Source organism: Temnothorax curvispinosus, unplaced genomic scaffold (genome assembly GCF_003070985.1).
Source record: "Temnothorax curvispinosus isolate PA1 unplaced genomic scaffold, ASM307098v1 QBEX01010321.1, whole genome shotgun sequence".
Taxonomy (NCBI): Eukaryota; Metazoa; Arthropoda; class Insecta; order Hymenoptera; family Formicidae; genus Temnothorax; species Temnothorax curvispinosus.
The window spans coordinates 230,635-246,882 of NW_020220101.1; the positions used below are offsets into that span (position 1 = coordinate 230,635).

General features: G+C 32.1%; 1 protein-coding gene across 11 annotated transcripts in view; it reads right to left on the reverse strand.

Annotated features, from left to right (window-relative positions):
• Nucleotides 1-16,248, reverse strand: part of LOC112460110 (flocculation protein FLO11) — a 97,498-nt gene that overhangs the window by 22,838 nt on the left and 58,412 nt on the right. For 8 of the 11 annotated variants that reach the window (XM_025024619.1, XM_025024622.1, XM_025024618.1 and 5 more), the window contains 7 exons: nt 6,521-6,657; nt 5,738-6,029; nt 4,770-4,884; nt 4,454-4,574; nt 2,643-2,740; nt 1,503-1,638; nt 180-249 (listed from right to left, as the gene is read on the reverse strand). In XM_025024619.1, the coding sequence (XP_024880387.1) occupies nt 180-249; nt 1,503-1,638; nt 2,643-2,740; nt 4,454-4,574; nt 4,770-4,884; nt 5,738-6,029; nt 6,521-6,657 (969 nt within the window). The remainder of the gene's footprint in view (nt 1-179; nt 250-1,502; nt 1,639-2,642; nt 2,741-4,453; nt 4,575-4,769; nt 4,885-5,737; nt 6,030-6,520; nt 6,658-16,248) is intronic. The other 3 variants (XM_025024621.1, XM_025024625.1, XM_025024629.1) reach the window with 3 other exon arrangements.

Consider the following 16,248-nt stretch of genomic DNA (forward strand, 5'->3'; position numbering starts at 1 on the left):
GATAATTCCTTCGCGTAAACGGAATTTTGTAGTAACTTACGATAATTTACTCCGCGTAAACGAGTGAATTATCGTAAGTTACTACAGAAGTTACGCTCGTGTAAACGTAGTAAATGAAAATATATAATTAATGTTTATTATTGTTTTTATATTAATTAAATTATTTCTCAACTACATACCCACACCAGTAGTACGATCGAGATGGTGGCGGATCAAGAAATCCTTTCTCGAGCGGAATCGATCATTATCCTGTGACAAAATTAAATTAGAAATATAATTGCGTGTGCTATGTTGTGTGCGTAAAAAATTTTAAAACCAAATGTACAGGATGACAATCCTGTGCACAGGAAAGTTGCTAAAACTAAATACTTGTTATTTTGTAATAAATAAATAAAATTAAATAAATTTAAACACTAATTGTAAGATAATTGTCCCAATAATAATCATTTAAGTACGTTATTAATAATTATTAACTAATAAAAATAAAAGTAACAAAAAATAAAATATTAACTTCTTGTAATGGTAACACAGACCGACGTCAATTTTGATCCTCAGATCTTAATAGTCGTTTCTGAAGGATTTTAACGTGCTGAAACCGAATTCGTTGCCCGTATTGCTCTATCGCATCAGGTTTCGAAGATATCTCTAAAAAAATGATCTTGAAAAAACTTTTTCTGTCATTATAATTGCTCCCTTGAACGGTTTACCACAACTTTTTCCTTAAACATTTTTTCGTGTATCACATCAAAAATAAAAGATATGAGATATTTCAGATGCTCGCGAGTTAAGTGGACCACCCTGTATGTTTGGAAGATCTGAACGACCATTTCTATGAAAATTTACCTAAAATTCTTCGAAAACGCAGTTATAGTTATTAATGTTAGAAATTTAATAATTTTCAAAAACGCCTTGATTATTGTGCATATTCAGATAAACATCACTTTAAAAACATAACATTGAGCCATATGCAGCAATTTATTTGTTTTTTTATTTATTTGCCTTTTTAAAATATTTATTTGCATTGCTCATAAAAATGATGGAGTTCTTTCTTCAACTTACAATATTAAATTTATTTTGTTCTGTCCATAATATAATAATATAAAATATAAAATATCAAATAGCTGTTACAAAATAATAGCTATAATAGTTTCAGCAATTTCCCCGATTATCCTATATATATATATATATATATATATATATATATATGTATTCTCCGGTAAGTAAAAACAATAAACCATATAGCAATATTAATTTATCTGATAATTGCCCTACACCTTCATCGAAAGGTAAGAGTTGCAAAATAATTGTTGTGGATAAAAACGATCGTTTCAAGACATCGTGCAAATTAAAAATCATCGTGTAAATTAAAAAGAAAGAGTACAACACTCGAGCGATTTTAAGATAATAGAAAAGAATCAGTTACATCTCGACTTTAGGATATTTCGATAAAAGCAGCTTATTTTCCGTAAGAGGATAAACTAATTGATAAGATATTTGCATACTGCCTTCATGTCCTCCTGCATTATGCCGCGAATCGGTCTGGTTTGCTCCGAGGACGGTTGACCCGCCGGTAACATAGTGGCGATCGGCGCGACCTTCCTCGTGTTCTCCTTCTCTTTCTCCTCCTTGGTGACCGACCTGAATCGATCAAAAGGCGATTTTATATGACAATCATGTCAAGCCGACCATCGATTCGTTCGAATCGATAAAATGAACTAGCTAACTACGACGGAATCCGTGTGAAGGTGCGAGCACGCTCAAACTCTCGCGAGTGTTTTCGCTTTTATTGTTTTGCGCGTGAACGGCAAATCCGTGATGAACAGCGTTTACGATCGCACAGTGGATACAACGTGTGTGGATAATAACGCGTGTAAATCCGATAAGCGAGGTGTTTGATGCATTTGTGTCTGTCGGATGTAAGAATTTCGAGTGACTTAAACGCAATCCCATCGGAAAGATCCATCTCTTTAAGTACGATGACGACCTTCGAAATGACAAATAGACATATAGATTAGGGCCAGGGTACATAGAAAAACTTAAGCAGTAAGCAAATTGACCAATGACTATCTTAAGTTTTTGAGAATACTTGACTGTAATTGGTCAATTTGCTTACTGCTTAAGTTTTTCTGTGCCAGGGCCCTTAAGAGTACGACGTACTTGAAACGGTACATAGTTGTGTTCAAAGTGCGTTTAAAATACACAAAGTGTGGTTGAAATCACACATTTCTGAAAATGTTTTGCGCTAGGAAATTCAAACTGAATTTCTCATTTATTATCTTTTTCGTATTTGAAAGTTAAAATTCGTAGTTAAAATTCGAGAGCGGGAACTATGTTGAATGAACATACATTTAATACATATAATTAATACCATCAGAATATTTTGGCGTTAGAAATATTTCTGGAAAGTTATTACGCGATATCTAACTATGCGTTTCCATGAAATATTTCAATAATAAACTGATAAATGAAAAAGAATGTACATGAATCACGATTGTTGAACAACTCAATAACCAACAAATCAACAAGCGTTGTTACTCACGTAACAACGACAACACAATGACGACAACAACAACAATGACAACAACAATAACAATAAAAACGAGCTTCTCTCGTTGGAAAATGATGGAGTATAGTGTACTGGCCTGGCAAGGGATAAGGCGTTGAGCGCATGGTTACTGGAGACTCGTTTCCATAGCGAAGCCTCGTCTTCGGCTGCCAGACCGCAACCCCAGTCACGATGCTAACGCAAATCAAAATGTATCAGCATCCGTCTCTATGTGTCTATGTTGTTATTTCCATGAAAATCTAATCTACCGCTGGGTGTCGCGACACAATTTCTAAGAAGGGTAACACTAAAAAAATTGGTCACACCGTTGATCAACATCAACTCCGATTAAGTCTTCCACTCTATCCTTGAACGAATTACCTTAAAGTACTGTTTTCTTTTTCTTTAGTGAGATACATGATTTTATACAGGGTGTCTGATAATAGGTATAATACTGCTCATGGATAGGTAGAGTGGATTAAATTGAATAAAAAAAGTGCACCATTTTGCATTTTTCGCAATTATTAATGATAAATTGTAATTAATAAAGATCTGTGAATGAGCGTGCATCCGTGAAATTCAGTGGCAAAAGACAGACCAACATTACACATTATTGCTCTAACTGCGCTTAAACTCAATCAGCGCGTGACGCTGAGCTGTCTTTTCTTCGCTGCACATTTGCATTTGTCAGGCAGATATGCTCTTATTCGCAAAATGATACAAAACTTTTCTACTCGCAATCAGGTAAATCCATTCTACTTACTTATGAGCAGTATTATACTTATCAAGAGGCACGGCAGTGTCTCGCCAAGTGTAGACAAAAAGTGTATAGTGTATGTATACCTGAACCATCGAGTTGAGTGGAGGCATGATTGATATTTAAAAAACTGTTAAGCGGGTGAAATCTCTAGGTTAAATTTATTCAATTAAATTCAATTTATCCGATTTTAAAATACATCTATATTAAAAAATTTCTCTTAATATTCATTACAGAAAAAAATTAAAACTTTTATTATATGTATAATATGACCCCAAGTACAATAATCAAACTCATTAAAAATTTCATCTGCTTAACTGTTTTTTAGATATGACAATCGTGCCTCCGCTCAACTCGATGCTTCAGATTATACAGAGTGTTTCCTAAGTAAGTATAAAAAATTGAAGTGAATATTCCGTGAATTATTTTAGAAAGAAAAGGTTTATCTCCTATAAACATATATGTATAAACTGCAATTCGGTTTCTGTAGCGTTCTAAATATATATGACTTAATCAAAGTTAAGTAACCAGACTCAATGCTATAACACGGTACTAAGAAAACACACAAAAACATGCTTAGGAAGACACTAAAGTATCTTACTTAGACAAAAAATTTTTGGAATTGCATTCCTAAAATTATAAAATCGCGAAAATCGTTTCAAGATCAATTTCAGAGATGTGTTTTCATAAAAAAAGTTGTATGAGCCGCCTAATGAACGGTTAACTTGCTGCAAAATATTTTGTAAGACGGAATTATTTTACTTGTATGTCATGAGTGAAATATATTATATGTCGCTATGTAAAGCAGCGGAATATCTAATTTAGCAGACTTGCAATGGCTGGACTTTCGTTGTTATTGGTGACATCACGGAATAGAGGAAGATAAAACAAAGCATGCAGAATTTCGATAATCGATTAGATTGTTGTTCGCCGATCCCCAAGACTGATAGATAATTAGATAAACTCGATGACCCTAACGATCAGATCAATTGAGCAATTGGATGCAGGAAATACGAAGCGCGGCGATCGGACGTGGGATTCACGTAAAGATGGACGAAATACCGTGTGGGGAGAGCCGACTTGCGAGATAATAAGAATTCCTCGAATAAGAACCCCAATTTCGAAAGGACGAAACGTCTCCCACGGATTACCTTGTACTCGTCAGCGAGTCGCCGGAGCTCGATCACCTCCGCCGTGGGAAATGGTCTCGTCTCTGATTTGCCCCGCACTTTATTGTCCGATATCCGCACGGTTCTACCTGACCTTTTACCCCTGCAAATAATCAATTTTGTGTGTAATGATCACATAATCGTCACGTCGCGTTATCATCGCGTCTTCACACCGATCGGGATCGTCGTAGATGCCTTTTTTTACTTTCTATTTCTCTTATTTCGCTTCCTCTTTCACAAGGATATCGAATCTTTTTACGCGATAAGCCGTACGAACATCTTCGGCTGATAATCTGACCTGAAAGCTACTTTCAAATCCGACAAGTCCTCTTCGCGTTCATCGCCCTCCGGTACCATACCGTCGATTCCGTCCGGTCTACCCACCAATGGTTCCAGTTCAGACGCCTGAACCCCTGGGGAATGCACAAACATACGTTAAATAATATTTTCCGTATATACGTACGTGCGCAATATGACGAGATTAAGTTTTTTTTTTATAAATATATTTTTCGTTACATTCAATTTATTACTTCGTTACATCGATAAAATTACAAACATCACAAATGCAAATTTTTGATATACTGAGGAAAGGTACATAAATATCATGACTTGCAAATAGTGGCATTATAATTAGAAAAGTTTAATTCAAAAATTCTATTTTACATCTGTCACTTTATCGCCTTTTACGATTTGATGTCGGTTCCTCTCTAGCAGAAATGTTAAATGATTGAAAGAGAGAGAGGGAAAGAGAAAGAAAGAGGAAAGAAGATAATAATTTTTAAATTATAAAACTGTGATACTTAATAAATTCGAGACTCGCGTACGTCTACTCAGATAACAAAACACCTATATATTTACAAAATATGTGCGTAAACTCGTGACGAAAGTTTGCGCAAATAACATGTAAAGCTGCGTCCGCAAATGCTTAGCAACAATAATATTAAATTTGTTTCAAGCAAAGGTTTATTTAATATTCATTACATTTCCGCAGCAACGCAGTTTACGCTCGAAGGTTCCATTGGTATATTTACATATTATTAATGAAAATAATTTAGATATTGTTGCCGCAAACAGTTTGCAGCAATAATTTATACATCTCTGCTGCAAAAGTACCGCAAATATGAATCCTAGACCGAGGCTACAATTCAATGTTTGTGGAAACAATACATAAATTGTTTCCAGCAATAATTTGCATGATTTTGCACACTCATGTTTTGCTATCTGGGTTATTCAGGATCCCGATTAATGCTGAGATTAAATAAGTACCGTCGCGCTTGTGACCGAAGTCGCCGGGTCGCTTCTTATGTACCGGCGCGGGTCCAGTGGGTGCCATACCCTGTTTAAGCGCACCCATGCTGAGCGATTTTCTCGGCGGGCCCGCAGTACCCCCGGGAAATCCTGCAGCTAGGACCGGCGCCTGGGTCTCGCCATTCGTCAACTGCGATCTTTTAGGCCAAGCGAACTGCAGCCGGTACTCGGTACTGATACGAGATATCGCCTTACTGAGCTGACTCGGTGGCAGTGCCGACGTTGCTGTAACTTCCTGTGGTTTGAAAACCAATATTTCAAACTCAATTAACCCTTCGTAATAATCCAATATATATTGGAAGGCAAAATGGTTCTCCCAAAATGTTCTCATCGCACGTGAAATCTCAGAGATTTGTAATTAGCTCTTTAAAAAGATATCTGACGTCAGGGAAGATATCATATTCCAGGATATTCTATTCAGAGATAGACATATTCTAAAGAGAGTCCGAAAATAGAATATTACAATTTACCAAGATCTAGGACCCCTTTAAATTTGTCGCCAATGTCCAGAAATACCCTGTATATTTATATATAACTAATATATTATAATTATATTAATATAAGTCTAAAAAAGAAACAAGGATGGCATTTTATTTAATTAGAAAAAAAGGAAAAGGGAAAATAATCATTCCTGATGGAATAAATAAATCTTCCTGTTAATATGTTAATTTTTGTTTATGCAAATGTTGTTATAAGTTACAAAGAATTATAGAAAATTATTATCAGTGATGTAATCCTTACTCGTACTTTATCAGCTACAACGTTCGAATCGATGGTGTCGATACCACCGCCGTCCGCTGCCGTGATAAATTCGTGCGTCTTGTAAGCGAGCTCCGGACATTTCTTTCGCCTGGGCAATGGTGGTTCCAAAGTGGGCCCTGTAAAATTTACATCATTTTTTAATCATCATCTTCCCCTTCTTTTCTAAAACTTTGAAATGTTGCTCCTTCGTTAGGTCTCTCGATCATATTCACTCAACTTGTTGCATTAGAGCTATAGCATTTTCAATCATCGATCTGATAAAAAATGTCTTTTATATATATATATATATATATAAACTCATGTTTTAACAATATTTATTTAATCAATTTCTCCTTTGAAAAAAAAAAAAGATGCAATAGATTTTTCAGATAATTAATAAAATTAATATCTCCCGCGCGGGAATCAATCCGTAAACTTCCGACGGTTATTATTTGCTCTTTTATCAAATCCATCATGTCATTTCTCAAGCGACAATATCTTGGTGCAATTGTTAGATATACTCCAAGTTTGTCTCGGTGACGGAAAATAATCTTTAACAATCGAGACACCTTAAAGAAGTTTCGATCAACTTTCCAAGCGTGATTGCACACAAGCAAGATAAACACAAATGCCATTACATTAAAAAAAAATCACTGCGGTAAAAAATAAATGTAATGAAAAGTTGCAAGAAATCATGGAATTCTTGCGGCGTTTTAATACTAGATAAAATGACCTCTAGAAAACACAATGGTGGAAAATGGGAGCGATTTTAAGCGGCATGCAGGAAAATCTTGGAAAAGCAAGTGGGACACAACATCAAGCGATGATGGTAAAAAGTCGAAGTTGCACAATAAAGAAATAGAACTTGTGGAAAACTTTCTTTGTGGAAAAACTTTCGCGTCGAATTTGCGATGCCGATATAGGCGCGTGCAGTGTTTGTTAATCCACCATTCTTGCGTGGCTCGTTCGAATGCTTCGTTCACGTTTTACACTCGCCGGTTTCCCGGTTTTCTTTCGTATCTGTATAATAGCTTCTTAGAGGTGGCGCGGCGGCGGGGTATTTAGCGATAAATGTAAGAAATTTATTTCATTCTTCTTGTCTCCCCTATTAGCTGCTTAATAATCAGTTTTATACAACCAAGCATAAGATGATCAGATTTCTATGAGCTTTTGTAATTAATCTTCTATTAAAATTTATTTGCTTATTTTTGCGTGACAAAATTTTAATTATAAAATTTATATCTTAAAGAAAATTTCGCAGAATTAAGATTTTTTCCAATTAAAGACGCGTAATCCTTTGAACTTTATCTGTTCGTTTTATTCTTAATTTAAATAAGATAACTGAATTTAACTATATACAAATTTAACTTGGGTATTCTTTCAATTAGCGAGTTTATAAAAAGTCACCATATATCTATTTATATTATGTCTTACTATTTTTCGTCAATAATTTCTTAGAATTAGTTTTTCTATATTGTATTAATTTTATAATAATTTAAAAATAAGTGCAAATTGTATCTATTACTTTAACATTTTTTTTTTAATTATTTTAATAACTTTACATTTTTAATTATAGTTAATATACATAATATCATAACGTCACTCGTTACCATTCTTTGCGTGATCTCGACGTGATCTGGACATTAGAGCGTCAGAGTTATTAGGAATATGCCTTATCTTTTCTGTCACGTATGCACATTATTAAATGTTACTGTATTTTATTAATTGAAAAATATCTCTATTCTCTTATTTTGTAACAGTGATGTTGCTGTCGTTACATATTGTTGCGCAGCAATAACATATTAGTCGCGTAAAAGTCTATCCAGACAAACTTGCATAGCGCATAAACATAAGCATAAAAAAATTGATTGGTCCATATACCTGTGCATAAGGAAATGGACCAATCCATTTCTTTATGCTTATGCACCTATGCAAAGTTTGTCTGGATTGATCTCAAGTCTACAACCTTGCTTTAAGGGTATTTAAACCCTAAGCCGTAAGAAATTGACCAATCACAGAAGAATGTGAGAAGAATACTCGTCTGTAATTGGTCAATTTCTTACGGCTTAAAGCACTTATTGTAAACCAGGACTAATGGTACATAATCGTATAGCAATATTGTCCTTAAAAGTTGCATGGATAGTATAATTTAACCATGGTTAACTATGGTAGTATAGTTTATCATTTTACACGTTGTATGTATGATAGGTATTCAATTTCATAGTCGTTCTAATTTATAAAGCATATTATAAATATATTATTTATATTATTTATAATAAGAGTAAAGCAGTGCAAATCAAAGAAAGATACGTATTTTGCACATATTTTTTTCTGACGCACTTGTTTTATTTTTACGGTAGTAATAAAGCACAATACAAATAAATGTCTTAAATGTTAAAAAGTTCTTAACATAGAGTATTATTTTTAAAGGTTTTCAATAATCTATTCATGCTATAAATATTTTCAATGTCTTTCTTCCTATTTTCTTTTTCTTTTTTAGAGTTTACATAATTAAATAATGAAAAATTCTTCATGTAGAGAAGAAATTTAACTTAACCTAATAAGAAATTATTAGGAAAATTAGTGATTCAAAATTTATTAGAATATAAGGCAAATATAAAAAAATGATTTATTTATTCATTCATTCGATTGCGCAACAGTCCGAGTCGGACTTGGGCTTCCCCAAATCATATGCTTATGGTGCGCACGAAGGTTGTACACAAGCACATGCGGGACCTAAAGTTTAACGCCGAATCCGAACGGCAAGGTAGAGGGGATTTCGAGGCAAGGGATACTCCTGATGGGCTGCCATTCTGTCGAGGAGGAGAGACAAGCGATAAAATTTATTTATTTTGGTTCTATAATACCAGGACTGAATTCGCACCTGAGATCTTTGGTTTAGTACTACCAGATATAAAAATGATAATAGTGCTAATTTGCTTACAAGTTTTAGTATTATAAATTTGAATAAAAAATTTAATGCAATAGGATAACCTGCAGCATAGTTTTGCATTGTTTGCTTTGTTTAATTACACATCTATTTATCTATAATTTACAAGATACAATTCCAAACTCTCTAAATCTGAATCAGTGACTATTCACTGATTCAGATTTAGAGAGAAACTTAATTATTAATAAATAAAAGATAATTTTATTATTAATAAAAATGTTAAAAATTATAATAATATCTAAAATTGCAAATAATATGTTGGATGAATTACAAAGTACTATAACACAGACCATTACAAACTTTTAATAAAACAATTTTTTGTTTCCTTAACGGTAAAAGATCATATAATTATTTATTATATATAATGATTATTAAGAAAATAGAATTTCCAAGAGCTTTTTCTCGACAACGACGTATGAAAATAATTATTTGAAAGCTTAGCTAATGAACTAAAAATTTTTAAAGATATTGCGTATACATTATTCATATATATGTCATAAAAAATGCATCATGTCTATTTGGAAAAGTAAAAATTCTTGGTTTTTTTAATTAAACTAAATTTGTTTACTCTTTTCAGTGAACCAATATTTTAGTGAACCATATTAAAAACTTTTGAAAGACAAAATTAAAAATTATTATGAGCAGCTTACATATTACTATACCAAAAAATATATTTATATAAGAAAAAGTGTTGGGTTTCAAGGTACTAACTTTATATTAAGTAAATTATTATATACGCAGATATTTCCCGAAAAACAGTAGATCGCGTATAAAAGATAAACGACAAGCATGAGTCCCTCGGTATTGTGTATAAATCAAACAAATCACATTTTATTTCCGTTTGCCGCGACGCGACGCGTCGCAAAGAATATACGTTCTACGGTCTGTACGGTCATCTGCATTATTTTTATAGTTCGATGTCGATGGCGGCGAGGTACACGTATAGGATCGATGTAGTACTGTATACGTCAGTAAGTAGGCGTATCCTTTCAGTGCCGTTTTACTGTCGCCTCTTACCCACACACAGTTGACACAGTGGGGCACAAGTCAAAATACGCATGCAAAAATAGAAAAAATAAAATTATATTTTTATGTATTTTAAAATATTCTACCGTTATTAATATTGTATGATGTACCATTTAATATAATTTTTAGATTCCAAATTATTTCGTCTTTCTTTTAATCATTGCCAGTGTTAAATGATTTTACATCCATTATTTCGGCTATTTAATATCTTAAAATATTTATTTAGTAAAAACATATTTTATTTCATACTGTTATGTATGTTAAGGATATCCGTTTAAAAAAGAACACTAAAAATGGCCTCTCATTACGCTATTGTATTTCATGCTCTCATTTTATTTTGCTGTTATATTTTTTTACATTTTAAATATTCTTTGCATCCTATATTGAATCTATTGCAATTATATTTTACTATAAAATATATTTCGCGTTTTTCTTTACATTTTTGATGTTCATTTTAGGCAAATTTCACGAATTTTTATTAAGTATTTTTGTTATAGTAATAATATACTTTGTGTGTGTGTGCATTCACTTTTTAATATTATTTTGTATTCACATTTAAAAACACCTAATAATATTATATTGATAATATTGCAAAATAATTAAAGAGATTATGTTTTTCTAAGTATAGTATTTAATTTAATATATGCAGCCTATTATTGCACGCTTTCTCGTTTCGTTCCTTTCCATCTGTAGAGCGTGAGCGCCACTCATATTTCGCTTATTCTCTTGCCACTCATTCATTATCGCGCTCTCATTCGTTCTTTATAAATACTATGTGACGTCACGTGTTATACTCGCTCTCTTTTTCTTCTCTATCGCCCTCTTACTTACTCTTTAGTGGTAACGTATGCGGTAAAAATATTAAGTATATTATATATTACGATACTATATATTGCGGTCGAAAAAAGTTTACAGTCCACAATAAATTGTGACTGTCGTAAAACTAGCTCGTCGAAAATTCACTCAAAAAAGTATAATTATTAATCAATGCGTACATCTAATACTAGATAGGTATGCGCTCACTGAGCCGCTAAATAGCAGTTGAATATAAAATATTGAATTAGAAAATATCTGTTTAAAAATCGTTTTTATCGTCACCGTCATTGTCGTCTTTTATTGTTAGTATAAGAATGTACGGTTGCTTTTGTAATAATAGACAATAAAAAATTAAGAACTAATAATAACAACAATAATAATAGTACTGAGGAGGTTAATGCATATTTATTTACTATATTGTCAACGTCAAATATTTAATAACATTATAACAATAATGTTTAATATATTTAATTTTTTATATAATTATATTTGATTGACAATTTTAATAGCAGTTTCTTCTAATGATTGTATATATCATGACGGTCTTGTTTCTCTTAATAGGTTGTTGACAATTTTCAATTTTATGTTATCTAATTCCATTTATATATTTAGTAAAAACTTATCAATACTAATTTTGAGGCGTTTTGATTTATTATTGTGTGAATTAATGTTTCACGTAGAGAAAGAAAGCAGTCTCTAATATACAATACAGGTAAACTATATTAAATCTATTTCGCACATATATTTATTTACATTTTTAATCAAATTCATTCACAAACTTCACACATGCACATGAATTTGCATGCATATTTATTTAGTAACGCCAAGTTTTTTTGGGCGAAATATTCTATTATTTTCATAACTATAGCATAATAATAAAAGAATTAAATGTCATGATAAGTACAATTTTTGAATTTGTCAATACCAAGTTCTTTTGCATTATTTTATTATTCTATTAAGTATGATAAAAAGAATTAAATTTTATGATGTGCATAAACTCATGCTCAGTTGGCGTAATGTTTAATGTCACTACTTTTATAGCAAAAATAGGTTAAAACAACATATTGCATAATAACTATTTTTACGAACGCGGACACTTGGCGCTCTTTATCTTTTATTAAAAAGTAATTTTTAAAGTTAAATATGTATAACTGTAAAATTTTTAAAAAGTAATTTCTATGGTGATATATATATATAAATATATATAATAATTGTATAAAATCCTGTAATTTGTGGCCGTTATATTGTATCCACCATTTAGAATATTTTCATTTTAATATCAAATTCGCAATTAATCCCTCCAAAAATCTATGTATACGAAGCTTGATGTAATTTAATTAACTAGAAATTGATTTCTATATTTTTCACGTTTTCCAATTTCCGCTCCACTGTGCCACGGTGTATCTTATTCACTGAACAGTATAATGAACACGAACCGACACAGCAAACAGTGAAGCGAAAAGCGAAGAAAATATAATTATCTAATTTTTCGTTTGTCTCGATTTTAATTAATGTTAAATACGTTGAATATATTTCATTAATTTAATAAAGCTCTGATAAAATAAATAAAAAATAGCGAGAGATCTACTGATTGTGAGTAGAAAAACCTTTGAACAAATATTTCAACTGAATATGACTCATTGATATTCAGATCCAAATTAAATTTTTATTCCAATAAAGTTTATCGCATCAGATTAAAAATGAATGAATTGTGAAAGAAGATTGTATTGCGCATTTTGGATCAATCCCAAAGAGAAAAATTGCTAAAATAATTGCATGTTTTAATTGAATAATCATTAATCAAAATCCGAATTAAAATTTTGTTTCGGCAAATTTACTTTAGATTAAAGGTTCGAGCGAACAGAATCGGATTGTATAGGAGTAAAATTCAGAAGCAATTACCTTTTCGCATCTCTGTACTCTGTACTTCGCATTACGAAATAAAGCCAATTATCTTTTCAATACTTTTTTTTTTAATTTTATTCATTACTAATTTTATTTAAATAAGCGCTTAACTGCGCGTTAGTTACGGAATAATGCTACGCCAGAATAATAGTTTTCGCTTTTGTGTCTCAGAGAGCATGCGAGCCAGATCTCTATCCGAATTCGCTTTTGCGAAGCATATGAAACAGCGACATACAATTGTAAGTCTGAACTCTGTAATCGTCGGTGCACCGCAACCCAGCTTCGATCAGAATGCTATCAATGGCTGAGAAAATTTCCGTATCAACAGCTGACGGTAAATGATAAGTCTGCGGATTTAATAAAAGCTTCCTCTCTTTCCTCGATTCATTGCGTGAGGATTAAATATCATCGCAGCTGCATTTGCATTCTATCAAACGCAATTAGTCGAACAACTTTCAAATTATTTTTGAACGCAGTATAATATCACATAAGATGACAGATTAGCTTTGCTGCACAGACAAATTTAATGGCTTTTTTTTATCACAAGTCCTACGTGATAAAAAACTACTTTAGTTGACCAAATATTCAATAATTGTTATATTTAAAATCTGTTTGTAAATCAGTACAAAACAATATCAAGTAAAGTATTATAATACATTAAAATATAATTATAATTATTTGTATAAAATATTATATATATTGCTTTATTTTTTATCTTTTTTTTTGTGTGTTCGTTCTTTTATATTTCTTTTTAAAATTTTATTTATAATACCACGGACAGAATAATGGTATAATATAAAGCCTATCGTCTGGTAAAATTAAGGTGCGGTAATTTTGAGGATGCAAATAAATACTGGCTTGGCGAAGAAGATACGAAGTGTAGATTCTGTAAGTCAGGTAGGGACAATTTAGAGCATTATATAAGCGAATGCAAGATCACAAGTATGTGGTTTGAGAATTTAGGTAGGAATAATAGAGAACGATTAGAGAACATATGCGATGACAAATTTAGAATGGAAAAAGGAAAGGTGCTAAATAGATTATGGAAAAGGAGAGAGGAATGCTACAAAAAAGATAACGATTGTAAATAATGTAAATAATAATGTATTGTGGCTTGTTTTGTAAAGAAGAATGTTGTTTGATGTGTGGAAGGATGTGTGAGTTAAGTAGAATTGAAAACCAAGTCCTTTCTTGGCGCATAGCTGAAATAAAGACATATATATAAAGCCTATCGTCTGTGGCAATTGCATGTTGCATCTCACCCGGTCTGGTGTCTCCCCTACTAGTCATCTTCATTAAAATGGCCAATTCACGAACTATAGAAACTCCTCAAGCGTGTCTCAAAGCATGGAATAAATAGTATTAAAAGAGAAAGAAAGAAGGAATATAGGCAACTTCCTCTCTTCTTAACACTATCAAGGAGATAATACTCAGGGAATTTGCTGACTTCCGTAGAGAAATGCGAGAATTGTATCGAATCGATATGGAGGGGAAAAAAAGGATGATAGTCAAAGCATTGTCAAATGGAATTGACCAACTTGAGAACTTGTTGTTAGGCATTGTGCTAAGGTTTGTTAGATCTCAACCCTTGGCCCCCACTAGAGGTGGATATTATTGAAGGGAATTGAAGGGAAGAGAAGATCGGCTCGTATTTTACAATCTGGAAGAGCTTGAAGGTGATAACTATACTGATGCCGATCTTGTTAAAAATATTATTCAGAAAATCCAATCCGATAATAAGGTTCCTAGGATAAGAAGACTGGGCAGAAAACATCAAGGTCACTCTAGACCGACCCACTAAAGGATGTCTTGGCAATTCTGTGTGGAATAAATCTCGGTATTATAGTCCTGTACGAATTTCTCTAGTGTTAAAGCAAAGAAAGCATCTCATGGCCAAGGATTTGCAGTCTTAATTAAAGGTGTCAAAGGATGCGGGCAAGACTAATAAAACAATTCATTACAAAAAGAATGCCTAAGAAATTGTCAACATTAATTTAATGTCAACAAACTGATTCGCTCTCCTTTAGTTTATTATCAGAATGTATATAGTTTAAGAACGAAATTATGCGCTCTGCGTTGTGCTATATCCTCTGCTTCTGAGGAATTTGATATTATTTTAGTAGAGACATGTTTAAATGATAGCATTACAGATGTAAAGTTATACTTTGATAATTATAATGTATTTCTCATGGATAGATAATGTAGTTCGTTTGGATATCAATTACTATTTATAATTATTTATTTAGTCGTGCTCTTAAGGTAACGGCATATATTGAGTAATTTTTCGTAGACATATATTTGGCTGGATTATAAACATAATTATATACATAATCATTTATTTTCCCCCGGCCTCGGATCCTTCTGCTTGTTATGAGTAACACTGTCTCTCTGTTGAAGAAATGATAACTATGTCATCTAATGCTGATATTTTAATCGTTGGAGATTATAACTTGCCTCACACTTATCAGTACAATGATAATTATTTACAATATAATATTGATCGTTATTACCATATGTCAAAGCAGGCAAATACTAGGTATTGTACACTTCTTTAATTTTTATCAGCATAAAAGCAGCTCATTATCAATATAAAAATACAAATCGATTTCTAATTATCTTGCTTTTTCTCAATTGAGAGCTCAATGTAAATCTCTCTCCTTCAAATGCTTGTTATTAGGTATTATAACAGACGATTTAACAATCGATAATTAATGTTAATGGATACAGTTGACGTAATTTACTGTTATTGCAAGACATGTGGTATTTTAATTGGCTCCCTGAGCATGCATATTGCAATTGACACGAGTGCGATCGTATGAATACAAGTACCCCTATTACTGAAATGCATGCTGATTATTACCTATACTAATTATGTTCTGCACTTCTCTTATAATAAGATTATAAATTTTTGAGATACAGATTTATTTTTCAAAAAAAAATCAATAATTAAGTATTAGATTATTTATAATATGTACAATCTATTTACAGCAACATATATTTATATATATTTTTTCTATGAAAAACATGCAAA